At 42.1% G+C, this 19,478-nt stretch overlaps 1 protein-coding gene across 1 annotated transcript in view; it reads right to left on the reverse strand.

Moving 5' to 3' along the window:
• LOC117501852 (thrombospondin type-1 domain-containing protein 7A-like) overlaps positions 1–19,478 on the reverse strand; it is a 316,378-nt gene that overhangs the window by 60,791 nt on the left and 236,109 nt on the right. The window contains exons 17-20 of the mRNA XM_034160813.1: positions 12,487–12,640; positions 9,238–9,379; positions 6,043–6,158; positions 5,833–5,950 (exon numbers count right to left, since the gene is read on the reverse strand). Of these exons, the coding sequence (XP_034016704.1) occupies positions 5,833–5,950; positions 6,043–6,158; positions 9,238–9,379; positions 12,487–12,640 (530 nt within the window). The remainder of the gene's footprint in view (positions 1–5,832; positions 5,951–6,042; positions 6,159–9,237; positions 9,380–12,486; positions 12,641–19,478) is intronic.

Raw genomic sequence — 19,478 nt, forward strand, 5'->3', positions numbered from 1 at the left:
AACATACAGCAGCACTGTCAATGCTGCAATGATTGAAGGGTCTGAAACTCACGTGACATAACGTTTATGACAAAAATATCGACCCTAATGTTGTGTAAATGGTCATATCGACAGTGCAATAAGTTAAGTAATGAACACAACTTGAACAGGTTCACATTTGTAGTTACAAAAATTCAGATTTTCATAATCTTGCAAGAATCAAGGCTCTAAAAAATGCATATGGGATATTGCAACATAATTTTTTCTTTTTTTTCATCCCATCCGCTGAATAAGATCATGCAACACACTGACTGCACATTTATGAAGTGAACTTGGTTGGCAGGACTTTTCACACTGTGGGTTGAATTTGATTGTTGTTACAGATGCCAACCAATGTGCAATCAGGTGTCAACCTGACTACAGACAGGGCAAAGAGGGTGCAGTTTTCTTTTAAACCACCAACTCCACCAGGTGATTTCATTGATGAACTCGTCCCGTCTGCTGAATAAGACTGCGTCTTGTACAAATAGAGGATTTGTGTACATGATTTAGGGTCTCTGTCCAATCTTCCTCAGATATAACCACTCCCACATCATCTTCCCAGAGTAACTTCAAAGAGTTCAGTGGCTCCGGATGTAAGAGATTAATTTGATTGCAAATGTGTGAAATTAAGCCTTTCTGATGTGGAAATGGTGTCAAAAAGCCATCCAAAACAGTCATTAGGTAAATTAGGGAACATGGGAAATGTGTCATGAGCAGTAGTACCTCGCCCCACACTATTTTTGCTAAATTTTGAATGTCACAAAATTAGCGCCACATTCAGAGATGAGCCTCGTTAGCTGAATAATCTGCTTCTAAGAGGCTCTAAGAGCCACTATTCTCCCATGTTTCTTGACTCGAACAAAACAATTCATGCAACGTGGCTCATTATTCATGGTTCATTATTTGGTCTGACCAGGACTTAACCTGCATGTTTTTGGATGTGGAGGAAGCCAGAGCTCCAAGAGGGAAGAACATGCAAACTCAGAAAGGCTGCAGGTGGGAATCAAACTCATGACCTTCTTGCCATGGGGCAACAGTGTTAACCACTAAGACACTGTGCTGCTCTGAGCAAAACCAGGAACCTGTAAATATCTGGAAAAAAATGCTGAACATCTGCTGAAAAGAAGCAAAGGCTTTGGATTGATCTCATAGAGTGATGAAGGCGAAAGTACCCTGATTGGAAATTAGTCATTCTAACAGAGGCCTGTGGGAATGAATAGAATAGATCCATGAAATAAAACTGTTTCCAAAACTAAATTTCTCTAAGGTGTAAAAAAGGTATTTCCACTTCTAATCAGTTTCAAATCTATATCTTCAGAACCTGCATGTTCTAAGACATCCTCATTGCTGACAAAATGGTCACACACTTGAGTTCAAAGCACTTGTGTATGGTGGACTAGCTAGTCCACCATACACAAGTGCTTTCACAGGTCTGTCATCATCTAATTTGCAAACATGGCCAAACCAGTGCAGCTGACTTCTAATCAGTTTCAAATCTATATCTTCAGCACCTGCATGTTCTAAGACTTCCTCAATGCTGACAAAATGTTCCCATTTAATATTTATTATCAGGTGAAGGTGATGTTGCTGGATGGTAGATTGTCTTTCATGCTGGTATCAGGTTCAGGTTTCACTTCCATACAGTAACAAAGGCATCAAACCCTGATTGTAAACGTTGACCTTGGTGGATATGGGGAAGTCGTGTGAGTCGAAGACTCTGTTTTGTAATCATCTAAAAGCACACAATTCCACTGTCATTGAACAGTCACTGGTAACAATCCGTCCCAGATGTTTGAAAGGAGTGACATTTGCTAACTTTGTGTTATCACTGAAGAACTCTTCTGTAAGTGCCAGTGCACACAGTTTTTGTTTAGGTCAGACTCAAACTTAAGTTTTTCTGCTTGGGACTCTGGCAAGGGCAGTCACATCTCCTCCTCTCTCCTCCTGTTGTCTCTATCTCTGTCTCCAACCTTCAAAGTCCCGACTTCACCAGACTGCGAATTCTTCGAAATGCATTCAGAATAACCATGGAATTGATCAGCTGGTCTCTCAATGCTATTGACACCATCTTTTCAACAAGAAAATCAGGGGTGGGGGACCCTGCATGCCCAGAAGGCCCCTAAGCCGCGTAGGTGGGGCCTAGCTGTTCTATAAAGTCTGTGTGCTGTGTGAAGTAAAGAGGATAAATAAATGACATGCCGTAGCATTGTCAAAATGGGAAATTGTTGCTTCTTCTTTTATCCATCGCAATTTTCACAATCTACAGATGAAAAGAGTGTGAGTCTTGATGGACCAGATGGATGGGCCCATGGCTGAATCACTAAGGGACACATAGGACCACTTCAAGTCAGAAGCTAGCAAGTTGGCATAAGGGTACTGGTATTGGCTGCTATTATTAAACATGAGCTTGCTTTAATTCAGTTCATTTTATTTGTATCGCACCAAATCACAACAATCAAGGCATTTCACATGAGTAAGGTTTAATCTTACCAACCCCCCGAACAATCACACAGGCAAGAGTAGTAAGGAAAATCTCCCTCATTTGCACCTTTTCAGGATGGATTTAAAATCAGCAAGTTTGTATGCTCCTGTCACACCATGACAGATCAAGGAAACATATGAGGAATGAAGAGAAATTTTGGATGACTGTTTTTGTCCTGTAAAAGTCCTTTTCCCATTCACTTTTTGTGTTCCTTGTCAACTGATGAATCCATTGGAAAGTTTTATACATACTCAAAACTTTGAGCAGACATTTCCTGGTGGCTGCATGTTTGTTTATCCTTTTTTCCTCCACTTGATTTTACGTCTACGATGCTCATGTGTTTATATCTTGTGGCTGCCTGATGTTTCAGGTTCGGCTTCTGATTGGCCAACGCTCTGGCACAGGGTGTAAATTCTGCACAAGCAGAGAGAGAACAGCTCCCAAAGCAGCAACATGCAACGTAGCTGTTCTTTTAGACAAGGTCAGACTGAAGAAAAAGTCAGAGTGTGCTGTGTGTTTTTATCTGGTTGTCACAGTGCCCTTCAGATTCTCTTGGCAAGAAGGCACCACAGAGAAAGAAGGTTGTTTGCTGCCCTTGCTGCGGCAGCCACACTGAGCGCCAGCACAGTGAGAAGATGCTGTCAGCGCACGAACGGAGTGAAGAAGTATGACATCATGATCCCAGAGCAAATGTGGATTCTATCCACATTTGCATTCAGACCCCCAGTGTATGGATTGAAACTGTGAAAGTAGTTTTGCTGAATGCTATTCTTTCTGTTGCCAGTAGAGATGTGACAACATCCATCCATCAGAGCCTCAAATCCAAGGAACACTGACAGACTGTGCGAGCGAATTTGACAGCTGACAAATATTTAAATATGTAACTAGTCCAGTTTCCCAATCTGCCACAGTGTGACAACACTTTAAAGCCTCCGTCACACATAGCAAGAATGTGCAGGAACCATTCCCGACACTGCAAATATTGCCATAATCCAATGCAATCAGGAGGAAAACAAGCGATGTCAGAATGCATCCAGAGTACCTTGTCCATACCTGCACAATGGCATCCAAAGACCATGTAGACAACAGGTAGATGACACAGACTGCTGTCAGATGGCCATAAAAGGCGCTGAAGACTGTCCAAGTGTCTGGATGGCAAACACGGGACCGGACTGGGAGCGAGCGCTGTGTTCCTCAGGTGCATGTGACACTGCAGGTCATTCTGGCAAGCTTTGCCATGCCAGATCCATCTTGAGGTTCCCTCGTATTCGCCCAAATCATTTTGGATCCTGTTTTGCTGCCATCACAATATGTAAATTGCGGTCAGATGATCCACAGATTACACATGGACCACCGTCAGATAGGTGTTTCATCTTAATGGTGCCCGGAGGGTTTTGAACATGTGCGTCACACTCGGGGCCACCAGCTGAGTTTGACCAACTGTGTGGACTTCCGCAGATGGCTGTTAGAACATTTTGGAACTGAAATCCGACACTTTTCAGATGTGCGCCGAATCATCATTCCGGTGCCATTCTGCGTGATTCCGGCTATGTGTGACAGGGGTATACGAGGGCTGTCCATAAAGTATAGGTCCTTTTTATTTTTTTCAAAAACTATATGGATTTCATTCATATGTTTTTACGTCAGACATGCATGAACCCTCGTGCGCATGCGTGAGGATATTCCACTGTTAAAGGAGATTTTTTAAATGAAAGACGTGCGGACGGGTCCGCGCGTCGGGACGCAGCCGGCGCGGAGCGGCGGCACAGGAAAAACACCTCCGTGTTGATAACCATTTGTAAAATCCAGGCGGCTTTTGATGGCTTTCAGTGGAGTGAGTATATGAGAAATTGTTTAACAGCTGGACATGTTCCAACTTGTCCTTAAGGCTTCCAACAGAGGTGTTTTTCCTGTGGCGGAGCATCGCGGCGGCTGCGTCCCGACGCGCGGACCCGTCCGCACGTCTTTCATTAAAAAAATCTCCTTTAACAGTGGAATATCCGGATAAAATGCTGAAACCGACTTCTTCTGAAACTTCTCTGTTCTCTCACGACGTCCTGGATCAATAGAGCCTGAAATGTGGAGGTTTTCAGCTTGAAACAGGCTGATGATGGCGCCTGGGAGCGCTGCACGACATCTCACACCGTGGGAAGTCCTTAAAGCGACAGTATCACCTCAAAATCTCTCATCAGCCGTTAAAATTTTCACTGAAAACCAGCTTAATTTTTTGAACCATGTCCACTTCGATGTGTCTCACAGGTTTAGAAAAAATTTTGATCAAACAAAGCACCAGTCTCTCAGCAACTTCTCAGACAAAGGAATTCCGACGAGGGGCTGGACTACTCCTCCCACAAGGAGTGCTCACAGGCGAATGACGTCACTGACAGGCTTGGAAAAACTCACGCATGCGCACGAGGGTTCAAGCATGTCTGACGTAAAAACATATGAATGAAATCCATATAGTTTTTGAAAAAAATAAAAAGGACCTATACTTTATGGACAGACCTCGTAAGTCATGCGCCTTGTTTTCAAGTGTTACGCCAGATGCCCTTCCTGACGCAACTCCACATTACACTGAGAAATGTGGCAGGCGTGGGGTTTTAACCAGAAGCCTTCCAAACTGAAACCAAGCACACTAACCACTTGGCCACCACCCCTGCTTTGTTAGAGCTACTCTAATAAATGGAACCTAACAAGCGAGATTTTAAATTTTAGTTGTTCATGTAGTTGCATAATAATTCTGTGCATGAATAGTTGCCTAATAGCTGTGCAAACAAATTCCCTTGAGAAAGACAAAACTCACTTTTCCTTTCATAAATGTTCAGGTTTGAAGTTGGTTAACATTTTGGACTGAGTGAGATCACTGTGTTTGCTCATCATTAAATAAATTAATTAATTTATTCCTCAGGTATTTAACTTCCCACCAGTGGCCTTTCTGTGTGAAGTTTGCATGTTCTCCCCGTGTTCCCGTGGGTTCTCTCCGGGTGCTCCAGCTTCATCCCACTTCCAAAGACATAGAGGTAGGTGAACTGGAAACTTTAAAATGTCCATAAGTGTGTGTGTGCGGGTGTGAATGTGTTTGATTGTCTGTATGTGGCCCTGTGGTAGGTTGGTGTCCTGTCCAGGGTGTATCCTGCCTCACTCCTTGTGACCCCTGGGATAGGCTCCAGCCCCCCCGTGACCCCTGACTGGAGTAAGCAGGTATAGACAATGAATGAACATATCTGGTTTGAGTGGTCGTCTTCAATCACTGCAATTAAAAGACGGATCAAATAAAAAGACACCACAGTAATACAGACTGCACACAGGACCACAAACATACTGTGTACCTGTGAGTCCACAGGTGTGGGAGCACTCAGACCACGCTGACCAGTCAGAGAGCTGACAGTTGACAGGACACTCCACAACACAGGAAGTGTTCATCTGCCATTTCTTTTCTAGGCCAAGCTGCAGGAAAAACAGTCAGATTGTATTATTTCTACATCATGCAAAAAAACACTAAAGAAGGTTAGAATGAAAACAGCAGACACACATCCCACCTCTTTGCAGAATTTGAGGTCCACAGATTTGCCATCACTGCGTACACAGTCCAGCATGCGGGTTTTAAATCCATTTCCACACACGGCTCTGTCGCTCAGCTGGCAAGTGCTCCAGTCTGCAAGGAGCATGTTTCAACACTAACTTCAACCGTTCTTACTGGAATTAATTCCTTTGCAAATGTCCTGAATGTTGTGCAATTTTGCAACAGCTCAGAGACGTGACGCCCAAAAAGGAGAGAATTAAGAGAAAATCAGGGTTATCATTCCAATGCCCCAACCAACATGTTAAACATCACATGAATATTATTTTATTTCAGTATATCTACATTGCCAGTGACCTTTAATTGAAGTAACTGGTTGAAGAGGAGTGAGTGAGTGAACATCTGCATTGTATATACTGTATTTTTATGACCAAGGTTTATGTAACTAATAGTTTGAGAGGTTGGTTTCTAAGTGTATGGAAAATATGTTCACAGACCTTTGGAAGAAAATGTGTCCACATTCACTGGCATTGGCTCCTGCGTTTATATAATGATTTTTCATCTGCATCAGAAGCTCAAACCACTTTACAATGATGCCTCACATTCACCCATTGACAGACACACTGATGCCAGGGTGCTGCCATGCACATAATTAAAAAGCTTTTAATTATGCTGCTGTATTCTCCTGGAAGAATTTACTGAAGGAGCTGAAACTGCCAAAGTTGACTCCAATAAGGGATTTAATCAATTTTAAAGAATCAAGAATAAAAACACTCCATCAGTGAAAATATTTTTAGTTTTATTATGTCCGCCAAGGACGTAATAAAATCATCAGCGTTTATTTATTTGTCTGCCTGTTAGCAAGATTACATCAAAACTACTGCATGGATTTTGATGAAATGTTCACCAGAGATAGATATTAGGAAAAGGAAGAAGTCATTAAATTTTGGAGGTGATCTGGATCCGAATCTGAACTCTGGATCAAGTTTCATATAGGCTTTAAAGGATTACTCTTAGCAGGATTACATCAAAACTACTTCATGGATTCTCACCAAATTTGCACCACACAGATATTCAGGCATGGAAGAGTCCACTGAATTTTGGAGGTGATCCGGATCCGGATCCAGATTCTGAATTAAGATTTCACTTTATATAGGCTTTGAAGAATTCCGTGAAACTACTTCAGGGATTCTCATTAACTTTTCACTGCAGATAGATATTATGGAAGACTCCACTGAATTTTTTAGGTTATCTGGATCCGGATGCTGGATCAAGATTTCCCATGTAGGCTTTGAAGGATTACTTCATGGATTCTCACCAAATTTGCACCACACACATATTCGGGCGCAGACGACTGAATTATGGAGGTGATCCGGATCCAGACTGGCAGACATCAGAAATCTCTGATTGCTCTTGTTTTAATCGCTTTTCAGACTGTGTCCATTCCTTTATTGATTTTGATTTTTTATTGTATATTAAGTGGATATTTGTGTTTTTATTCTTTTATGGTGTATGATGGTGTTTGTTTGTATTATGTACATATTATGATGTTGCTTTCTTGGCCACGTCTCTCTCATGAAAGAGATTTTAATCTCAATGAGACTTTACCTGATAAATTTAAGCCTCCATCACACATATCAAGAATGTGCAGGAACCAGCCCGACACCTCAAATACTGCCATAATCTGACAAAGTCGGGATGGAAAGAGGCGTGGTCAGCAATGTCAGAACGCATCCGGATTACCTCTTCCACACGTGCACAATGGCATCCAAAGTGCATGTAGACAACAGGTAGATGACACAGACTGCAGTCAGATGGACATAAAAGGCGCTGAAGACTGCCTGATGTCCCAAACGTCTGGATGGCAAACACGGGACTGGAGTGAGAGGTAGCAGTGTGTTCCTCCCTTTGCACAGTCACTGCAGGTACTGGACACCACAGTACCACGTCCTCTGCTTCCCAGCGCAACTGACCTTGTGTACATGTACAAGTATGTGTAAAGTAGGTGCTGGACTGATGACATGATCGCTGGGTATGTGTGTGTTCATAACGGGTGAATGTGCGCGCCGTTGCCAGCTACTGGACACTGCTGGCAGTCTGCCATGCTGTCCCATGTGTCAGACGCAGCCTTTCCAGGGAACTTTAATTTTTTTCTGTTTTGGCTCACTTCAGCAGCACAACACAACTGTGTACACTGCAATGGTTGGATTATCACATCGGATTTATTTTTGCATGGTTGATTACAGCACTGGGGGTGGGGGATTTTAATGACAGGCTCCACATCCACCCTGCACTGTGAAACACTCATGGACTGTTGTTGGAGGTGAGATTCATGTTTATTAATGTTGTCACGGCCTGGCACAACAGTTCCACATCATATCTCCTACAGATTTAGAAGGTGATCAGTAATAATTTGTATATTACAGCAGTGAGATCTGTTCAGGTCCAAGCCTGACACGTGCAATGATGCGTTACTGTGCATGAGACCATGGAGAGGCGTAGCTACCCATGGTATATACAGATATGATGGAGACAATAGTCACATTTTTTACATCACCCATGGGAAGGAATGGACAAATATCTTTACTGTAAGGTCTATTGTGTATCGAATAGCCTGTTCAGATTTGCGGCGGCGTGTGCACAGTAGTGCATGGTGCTTTTGGTTTGATAGCATGCTGTTCACATTCATGGCACATGATGAATATCACATCAATATCAACAGTTTCTTTGTCGACATTGAAGGTGGACATTATCATACATGGCACATGCAGGTCATACCGGCAGGCTTTACTGTGCCAGATCCATCTTGAGGTTCCCTCGTATGCGCTCAGATCATTTCAGATTCTGTTTTGCTGCCATCAGAATATGTAAATTGCAGTCAGATGGCGCTCAGATTGCACATCTGGTTGGGTTTTGAACATGTGCAACACACTCGGGGCTGCCGGCCGATTGGGACCAACTGTGTGGACTCTCACAGATGGCTGTCAGAACGTTTTCAAACTGTAACTCAACACTTTTCAGATGTGGGCTGAATCATCATTCTGATGCCATTTGTAATCATTCTGGTGATGTGTGACGGGGTATAAAGGATATTTTATTTGATTTACACAGTTGGTGTCCGTGCCAGATGCCATCACTACTTCAAGCTGCAAATTCAAAAGTATGCATTTTATATAGGAAACACAGTGAAGTGAAAATAAATATGGACCCTCACCTGTTATGTTGTAGGAATAATGAAAGCAGTTGTGGTTGAGTTGGCAGGACTCGGTCTCCTTAGTTTCTGGACATTGTTTTTCCTTTGCAGGCTGCCGGATTAGGTAAGCGGTCCTCGTCCGAGTGTTGTTGTCACTACAAGGCTGAGGAAGAGTGGACAGGACTCGATTATTTTACTTCAAGTACATACAGGTGTCCCTCAAAAATTTGAATATCATGAAGTTCAATCATTTTAGTGATTGAACTTAGTGAATCATTAATCATTAGTGATTGATCTCTGTTCCCCTCCACAGCATGTCTTTTTCCTGGTTCTCTCCCTCAGCCCCAACCAGTCCCAGCAGAAGACTGCCCCTCCCTGAGCCTGGTTCTGCTGGAGGTTTCTTCCTGTTAAAAGGGAGGTTTTTCCTTCCCACTGTTGCCAAGTGCTTGCTCACAGGGGGTCGTTTTGACCGTTGGGGTTTTTCCGTAATTATTGTATGGCTTTGCCTTACAATATAAAGCGCCTTGGGGCAACTGTTTGTTGTGATTTGGCGCTATATAAATAAAATTGATTTGATTTGATATTTCAGAAAGTGAAGTAAAAATGTTACATATCTTAGACCAGCAGTTCTCAAGCTTGACAAGGACCATCTAACCTGCACATTTTTCCATCTCTTCCTACTCTACTGGTTGCACATTCAGATGTGCAACCAATCAAGTAGTAACACACACTTGACACACTCTTCTAGTACATAGAAACTACAGCCCATTTCACACTGTGCCTGCGTAGAATTGCAGTGTGTTGCATATTGAGTACTCTGGAATGGCCGTGTCCCACTCCGGTCCCGTGTTTGCCATCCAGACATTGGGCAGTCTTCAGCGCCTTTTATGGCCGTCTGACAGCAGTCTGTGTCATCGACCTGTTGTCTACATGCGCTTTTGATGCTTATAAGCCTTTGCTTCAGCCTACACCCTTCTGGCTGCACACAACTGGGAAATTGTTTAAAACCAGGAAATTGTTTTTGTTTGCTTTTGTTTTCTTTTGTTTTGTGAGAGATTCCTCTGTTACATATATGTGTGTGTGTGTGTGTGTGTGTGTGTGTGTGTGTGTGTGTGTGTGTGTGTGTGTGTGTGTGTGTGTGTGTGTGTGTGTGTGTGCCGAATAAAAAATTCAATTCAAATTCAAAATAATGTTGCACATAGGGGGGAGCTTGGCCTGCCTTGTCTTCTTCTGTGGTTTTGAAGCTTCACTGCCAGCAAAGTTCAGTGAGATGAATAAAATCTAGCAGTGCAGGTATGTACTGATAAAAAAAACAAACGAAAAGGATTTTCCATCGAACTGTCGTAGGGTAGCGTATAATTGTGTAGGCACGGTGTACAGTAGCATAGTGTTGCATAGACTTGCGTAGAATACTGAGTCCAGTGCTCTATGGCGAATGTCCGCGAAAAAATTAAACATGTTTATTTTTTTGCATCCATTTCCCTGACCCCTTTGCGTCCCTCAGCATATTGCCATGTAGGGCTGCATAAACTTGGCATAGTCGGTACGTTGCATTACGCAATTCTATGTTGGCCTGGTGTGAAAGGGGTTTAAATGTTTCAAAGGTTATTTTATTTTAATTTTGATCATGACAGACTATATCTCCATAAAAATAGAAAATGCATATCTAAAAAAAGGATTTGTAATACAGAAATGTTGAACCTAGTTCATTTATGTACTCAGTACTTGGTTGGCGCTCCTTTTGAATGAATTACTGCATTAGTTGCATTGGAACATGGAGACATTCAGCCTGTGGCACTGCTGTGGTGTTGTGGAAGCCTTTGATTGCAGCCTTCAGCTCATCTGTGTTGTTGGGTTTGGTGCCTCTCATCTCCATCCTGACAGTACTTCATAGAATAGTGCTGCCCAAATCTACTCCTAGAGGACACCTTCCCTGCATGCTTTGTCACTCTCCCTGCTCCACCCACAACTTGACATTTGTGTTCTGCGAAGCTTGACATGAAGAATGCAACACTTGTAGCCCATTTCCTGGACACATCTGTGTGTGGTGGCTCTTGATGCACTGACTCCAGCCTCAGTCCAAGCCTTGGGACGTTTATTAATCGGCTTTGTTTGACAATCTTCTCAAGGCTGCAGTTATCCCTGTTGCTTGTGCATCTTGTCCTACCACATGTCCAGTCAACCTTTCATGAATATCCTTTGATCTGTCATTCTGCAAAAAGCCAACCCTTTCAGCAATCACCTTCTGTGGCATAACGTCCTTGAGGACTCTTCTTTTTTTTCTTTTCTTCTTTTCTTTTGAGCTGTAGACTGTAATAATTAAAATAAAAAAAAATGCTTGAAACATTTTAGTTTATATGTAATAAAACTAAAAGTCTTCTATAGACCCTGAGGCCCATTGTTGCTGGTGCTTATCTTGAGAGGCCGTAGTGTCAAGTGGATGAGAGTCTATGACACCCCCAGGATGGGACGCCTGTCCAATGCAGGTTATGTCCCCAGCAGAGGCCGGTACCCTTTTACAGGTGCGTGGACTGAGACAATACAGATTAAATGTCTTGTCCATAGACATAGACAGCTACCACGAGTCAGTTTCAAACCCAGGTCTAGCTCCTTTTCCACTCAGCTACCTGCTCTCTTTCCAGAGGGTGTACATCATTTCAGTTTCTGAAATAGCTGACAAGAAATATTTAACTTTTTCATGATATTCAATTTTTTGAGATGCATCTGTATATAAAAATGGTCTAACATTTGTGAATGTCATCATATCTTAAAATATCTTAATAAATATTTTTCCTTTCAATACTTGTAGACACTCTTTTGCTCTGTGCCTACATTCATTGTGTTACTGCAGTCATCCATTTCAATTAGGCTGAAGTAGGTACTGCAGTGGACGAAGAGGTCTGACATTACTACATTCGAGGAGCAGCTGTGAGTCTGAATCGTCTTTTTCATGGGGCATGTCAACCATGAAAAGCAGGTGCTTGGAACGGACACACTCTGGGCATATTAACAACCCTAACTATAGTCTTGTGACTTGTAATGCACTCATGTCTCAAGATGACTGAACCCTGACATCTTGGATCTGATCACGGGAAATAAAATAAATAAATAATAAATAATCACCCAAATAAAACTATGGAGAAACAGAAGTTACCTGATTGGACTGTGGAGACTGATGTTGTGGCGCATGTCCTGCCTGTTCTGCTGTGATCATGGAAGATTAAGAAGAGGAGTAACTACAATGAGGAGATAATTCTATGCTATGCTTACCAGAGGACATGGGCTCCAGGCTCCCCAGTCTGAAAGGACACAGTCATCAGGGCAAGGCAGTTGCCTGTTGCGCGCCCCCAAAGGCATATCCTCTGGGTCACACAGGTAGTCCTCCACCTGCTCTGATGGTCCGTCTACGGTGTTCAGCATGCAGCTGTGCACAACATGGTTACAGCATGAATATCACTAGGGCACAAAAACATCGTCCAGTATAGTGAATGAGCCAGCTTCAGCTGTGTTTAACCCTCTGGGTTCCGAGGGCATTTTTTGGACAGTTTACTCGCCTGGCATAAATGTTTTATTATTGCTGTTAACAGCTCTCCCTGCATCCCACAATCAGGATTTATGTCTCCTTTTTTTCAGGACAACCTGTGCTTTCATAATATATATGCTTTTGTTGTGTTTTATAAGTGTAATAAAGGTTTACAATCAAAAATAAGGAAGGAAAAAGTAAAGCGGAAAATAATTTTCCACACACATTTATTCAAAACACACAGCAAACTATAATAAACAATTGTTTTGACACTTTATAAAGGTAATTTGAGGTCTTGTGTGAAAGACTGTAAAACAAAAAGGTACAACAAAACTGTACAACAAAATATATTTTGAACAATATATACGAAATGGTCTATGCATTTTTTGTCTTCATGGTAAAAGCAACAGAGTTATCCAGTAACATTCACATGCAAACTAGTGGAGCAATCCTGATAGTTACACACTCTTTGTTTGAGCATGTGAGATTGTCATCAGAGGCTCTCTGTCTGCTCCGTTTGCTTTTAGTGACTGCTGTGCATAATGGCATAGGGCGCATTTGGAGCCCAATAGTATGTACTCATTGGAGCACCCAGGGGGCTATTCAAATGGGCCAACTAGTAACATATCACTCCTGAAAACGATCTTTGGCTTTTCACGTGAGGTGAATCTGCCCTATGATTGGATTTTGGAAAACCATGTGATGGTGAACTAATTCCGATTGGACACTCACATTGCGCACGTCATCACACAGCTTCTATGAGGAGAACAAAGATGGCTGAAGGCTGGCACGAAAGGCCGCGGAGTTAACTTGTCAACAAAAAAGTAAGTTTCTATCTCATATCATTAAAAAGTTATTTTAAAGTTATTATACGATGGCTAAGACCAAGCCAAGTGAGTTGGCTCTCACTGCGGTATTGTATCACTTCCTGTTCCGGAGCACAGCGGTGTTTTGCTGTATCTGTTAGCTGTTTAATCTGCACAGTTAGATTGATCTAGTTACCTAGATAACGATTTGCTTCACAGTGTAATCTTCATGTGCCTTAACTAAAGCACTCCCTCTGCTGAATCACCTCTAAATTATTTACACATTATTCACTTTATGTGTTTTTAGGAATCTGCTAGCTTAGCGCAGCTACTAGCTCTTAGCCGGTTTAGCATGGCTCCTTTAGCAGTAATGGTACTTGTAATAAGTGTAGCTTATTCGTAGTTTTGGAGGCCAGGCTGGGCGAATTGGAGACTCGGCTCCGCACCGTGGAAAATTCTACAGCTAGCCAGGCCCCTGTAGTCGGTGCGGACCAAGGTAGCTTAGCCGCCGTTAGTTTCCCTCTGGCAGATCCCGAGCAGCTGGGAAAGCAGGCCGACTGAGTGACTGTGAGGAGGAAGCGTAGCCCTAAACAGAAGCCCCGTGTACACCGCCAACCCGTTCACATTTCTAACCATTTGCATGGGCCGAGGTGGAGGATTAGCAGCAATCTTCCATTCCAGCTTATTAATTAATCAAAAACCCAGACAGAGCTTTAATTCATTTGAAAGCTTGGCTCTTAGTCTTGTCCATCCAAATTGGAAGTCCCAAAAACCAGTTTTATTTGTTGTTATCTATCGTCCTCCTGGTCGTTACTGTGAGTTTCTCTGTGAATTTTCAGACCTCTTGTCTGACTTAGTGCTTAGCTCAGATAAGATAATTATAGTGGGCGATTTTAACATCCACACAGATGCTGAGAATGACAGCCTCAACACTGCATTTAATCTATTATTAGACTCAATTGGCTTTGCTCAAAATGTCCACCCACCACTTTAATCATACCTTAGATCTTGTTCTGACTTATGCTATGGAAATTGAAGACTTAACAGTATTCCCTGAAAACTCCCTTCTGTCTGATCATTTCTTAATAACATTTACATTTACTCTGATGGACTACCCAGCAGTGGGGAATAAGTTTCATTATACTAGAAGTCTTTCAGAACGCGCTGTAACTAGGTTGAAGGATATGATTCCTTCTTTATGTTCTCTAATGCCATATACCAACACAGTGCAGAGTAGCTACCTAAACTCTGTAAGTGAGATAGAGTATCTCGTCAATACTTTTACATCCTCATTGAAGACAACTTTGGATGCTGTAGCTCCTCTGAAAAAGAGAGCTTTAAATCAGAAGTGCCTGACTCCGTGGTATAACTCACAAACTCGCAGCTTAAAGCAGATAACCCGTAAGTTGGAGAGGAAATGGCGTCTCACTAATTTAGAAGATCTTCACTTAGCCTGGAAAAAGAGTCTGTTGGTCTATAAAAAAGCCCTCCGTAAAGCTAGGACATCTTACTACTCATCACTAATTGAAGAAAATAAGAACAACCCCAGGCTTCTTTTCAGCACTGTAGCCAGGCTGACAAAGAGTCAGAGCTCTATTGAGCCGAGTATTCCTTTAACTTTAACTAGTAATGACTTCATGACTTTCTTTGCTAATAAAATTTGAACTATTAGAGAAAAAATTACTCATAACCATCCCAAAGATGTATCGTTATCTTTGGCTGCTTTCAGTGATGCCGGTATTTGGTTAGACTCTTTCTCTCAGATTGTTCTGTCTGAGTTATTTTCATTAGTTACTTCATCCAAACCATCAACATGTCTATTAGACCCCATTCCTACCAGGCTGCTCAAAGAAGCCCTACCATTATTTAATGCTTCGATCTTAAATATGATCAATCTATCTTTATTAGTTGGCTATGTACCACAGGCTTTTAAGGTGGCAGTAATTAAACCATTACTTAAAAAGCCATCACTTGACCCAGCTATCTTAGCTAATTATAGGCCAATCTCCAACCTTCCTTTTCTCTCAAAAATTCTTGAAAGGGTAGTTGTAAAACAGCTAACTGATCATCTGCAGAGGAATGGTCTATTTGAAGAGTTTCAGTCAGGTTTTAGAATTCATCATAGTACAGAAACAGCATTAGTGAAGGTTACAAATGATCTTATGGCCTCAGACAGTGGACTCATCTCTGTGCTTGTTCTGTTAGACCTCAGTGCTGCTTTTGATACTGTTGACCATAAAATTTTATTACAGAGATTAGAGCATGCCATAGGTATTAAAGGCACTGCGCTGCGGTGGTTTGAATCATATTTATCTAATAGATTACAATTTGTTCATGTAAATGGGGAATCTTCTTCACAGACTAAGGTTAATTATGGAGTTCCACAAGGTTCTGTGCTAGGACCAATTTTATTCACTTTATACATGCTTCCCTTAGGCAGTATTATTAGACGGCATTGCTTAAATTTTCATTGTTACACAGATGATACACAGCTTTATCTATCCATGAAGCCAGAGGACACACACCAATTAGCTAAACTGCAGGATTGTCTTACAGACATAAAGACATGGATGACCTCTAATTTCCTGCTTTTAAACTCAGATAAAACTGAAGTTATTGTACTTGGCCCCACAAATCTTAGAAACATGGTGTCTAACCAGATCCTTACTCTGGATGGTATTACCCTGACTAGTAATACTGTGAGAAATCTTGGAGTCATTTTTGATCAGGATATGTCATTCAAAGCGCATATTAAACAAATATGTAGGACTGCGTTTTTGCATTTACGCAATATCTCTAAAATTACAAAGGTCTTGTCTCAGAGTGATGCTGAAAAACTAATTCATGCATTTATTTCCTCTAGGCTGGACTATTGTAATTCATTATTATCAGGTTGTCCTAAAAGTTCCCTGAAAAGCCTTCAGTTAATTCAAAATGCTGCAGCTAGAGTACTAACGGGGACTAGAAGGAGAGAGCATATCTCACCCATATTGGCCTCTCTTCATTGGCTTCCTGTTAATTCTAGAATAGAATTTAAAATTCTTCTTCTTTCTTATAAGGTTTTGAATAATCAGGTCCCATCTTATCTTAGGGACCTCATAGTACCATATCACAATAGAGCGCTTCGCTCTCAGACTGCAGGCTTACTTGTAGTTCCTAGGGTTTGTAAGAGTAGAATGGGAGGCAGAGCCTTCAGCTTTCAGGCTCCTCTCCTCTGGAACCAGCTCCCAATTCGGATCAGGGAGACAGACACCCTCTCTACTTTTAAGATTAGGCTTAAAACTTTCCTCTTTGCTAAAGCTTATAGTTAGGTCTGGATCAGGTGACCCTGAACCATCCCTTAGTTATGCTGCTATAGACTTAGACTGCTGGGGGGTTCCCATGATGCACTGAGTGTTTCTTTCTCTTTTTGCTCTGTATGCACCACTCTGCATTTAATCATTAGTGATTGATCTCTGCTCCCCTCCACAGCATGTCTTTTTCCTGGTTCTCTCCCTCAGCCCCAACCAGTCCCAGCAGAAGACTGCCCCTCCCTGAGCCTGGTTCCGCTGGAGGTTTCTTCCTGTTAAAAGGGAGTTTTTCCTTCCCACTGTCGCCAAGTGCTTGCTCACAGGGGGTCGTTTTGACCGTTGGGGTTTTTACGTAATTATTGTATGGCTTTTGCCTTACAATATAAAGCACCTTGGGGCAACTGTTTGTTGTGATTTGGCGCTATATAAATCAAATTGATTGATTGATTGATTGATTGATTGGTGTTGGTCCCATAGGGTTAAGTCAGAATGCACACATTCATCACAGAATGAAGCATTCAAGTGCAGAGGTAACCGACCATTATCTTAAAGCATAATCACAAAGTTATTATTTGTGATATATGGAGTTTTTTTGTTTTCAAGAATGAAATTCCTTGAACAGTGGACTTAGCAAAAATTGGTGTTAACATTTCTTGGTTGGTTCCCTTTTTCTGGATCTGCTTTGTAGATTAAATAAATAAATAAATTAATTAATTAATCTTTTTTTGGAGATTGTAAGTCCCTTCGGCTGCTCCCTTGTTTTTTCTCTTGGGGTCGCCACAGCAGATCCAAGGTGGATCTGCATGTTGATACGGCACAAATTTTATTTTGGATGTCCTACTTGACATTACATGGAGAAATGTAGCAGGGGTGGGGTTTGAACTGGGAGCCTTAATGTAGTAGGTGTTAGGGAACGTTTACAGCTACAGTGACAGGCTGGTTACCATACACAGAAGGCTACAGTAATGCGACTGATCTCAGTATCCTTTAAAGTGGATATGACATCTAAAAAATTAGGTAAAACTGATATAAATATCAAAAATATACATACAGTATAGTAAGTTGAAAGTGGTTTTAATCATTATCACTGAGAAATAAAGTTTGTACAGCTTCTCAAAAGTGTGTTTCTTTGACAGCGCGCTGGCAGCGTTCCATCAGCGGTCACGTGATGCCGTGACGTCACAATGTGTAGAGTCCCGTCTTTGTCTGTTAGAGTGACAACAGGAACAGATGAACCTCAGCATGGACAGTGACGAGATCAAGAACTTTACTGACTCCTCTTCATGTGTGGATTATTTCTGACTCGGATCCTGAGGATGTCGCAGCAGTGATTAGACCCTACAGATTAGAGCCGTATCTTTCGGACGAACATCCAAACCAGGAGCATTCTGGCAGCGAAAATAATGCCGTCGGTGCTTATGGCGGAGCCGAAGCAGAGGCAAGAGACGTGCCAATTCCGATGGATTTAGAAAGGCTGCAGAATACAGAATGGTAAGGGATGCTTTGATTTTTGTTGCTACTGTTTATAACACTATAATTATAGCATTTTCGATTCTAGCATCTGTTTACTGCCTTTATTATATTGTTCTGGAGCCACGATAGTGTAGCTACTATTTGCGGACCACCGTCATTACCTTCGGGTTTTTGCCGTTTTTGAGTGCCTGGCATTGCATTCATCCGTGTTTAGTTACGTTATTTTCACGAAAGAATAGGAACTAAACTGCGAAAGTTTTAAAAAAGATCGCTGAAAACAACAGTGAACATGCCGCCGCTGTGTTTACTACGTATTGCACTGATATTTTTACAAGTTCCTTGACCATTTCAAGATTATTGTGAACATATTATTTGGGGTTGATGGTAGAGGAAAGTGTCTGCTGTCGGGAGCAAATGTGTGTGTGCGAGCGGAGCGAGCGGCAGCCTGACATTTCGTTTATTGCACAACACAGTGGCTTTCGATCAATCTGCCTGGACTTAAAGAGCCTAAAACCCTTCGCCCTTGTGTTTGTGCAGTATGCTGTGACACACTGGTCAGGCATATCGACAAACAAGTCCCTGAGAGCTGTGTTTAATCAAAGTTTCTGCCGCTAAAAAAAGTATAAACCACAGCCGCCGGGCGCGCAAGCCGATACAGTCTACACGCAATGACGTATTTCAGGTTTGGTGCTTAGCGGGAAGCTGGTCACGGGGCGTGCACCTTTTTCAGTGGCGGGACGTTCAATGTTGTATATAACGGGAGAACCGCATCCATCTTCCCAAAATGCTTAGGTTGACCGAATTATATAACCTTTGTTACATGTAATAAGACTATGTTGTCTTTAAGTGTCATATCCACTTTAAGCATGCAGTCACTACTTAATCACAGTACTAACTTGACTCCTTCATCCCAAATCAAAGTTCTCTTCAAATTAAAACATTGTGTTTCTGAGGGACGAGTTATCAGTCTTCTTTGTCATAGTTGTTCTCGTTCACCCAGAGGCCCAGACTTCTAAAGGCCTGTGCAGAACAACTGGCAGGTGTGTTCATCATTATCTTCAACGCCTCTCATACAGTCAAATCCTCCACCATCATTCCCACACCTAAGAAACAAGATGCATCCACCCTGAATGACTTCAGACCAGTGGCACTCACGTTAGTCGCAATGAA

This window comes from Thalassophryne amazonica, chromosome 20 (genome assembly GCF_902500255.1).
Source record: "Thalassophryne amazonica chromosome 20, fThaAma1.1, whole genome shotgun sequence".
Classification (NCBI taxonomy): Eukaryota; Metazoa; Chordata; class Actinopteri; order Batrachoidiformes; family Batrachoididae; genus Thalassophryne; species Thalassophryne amazonica.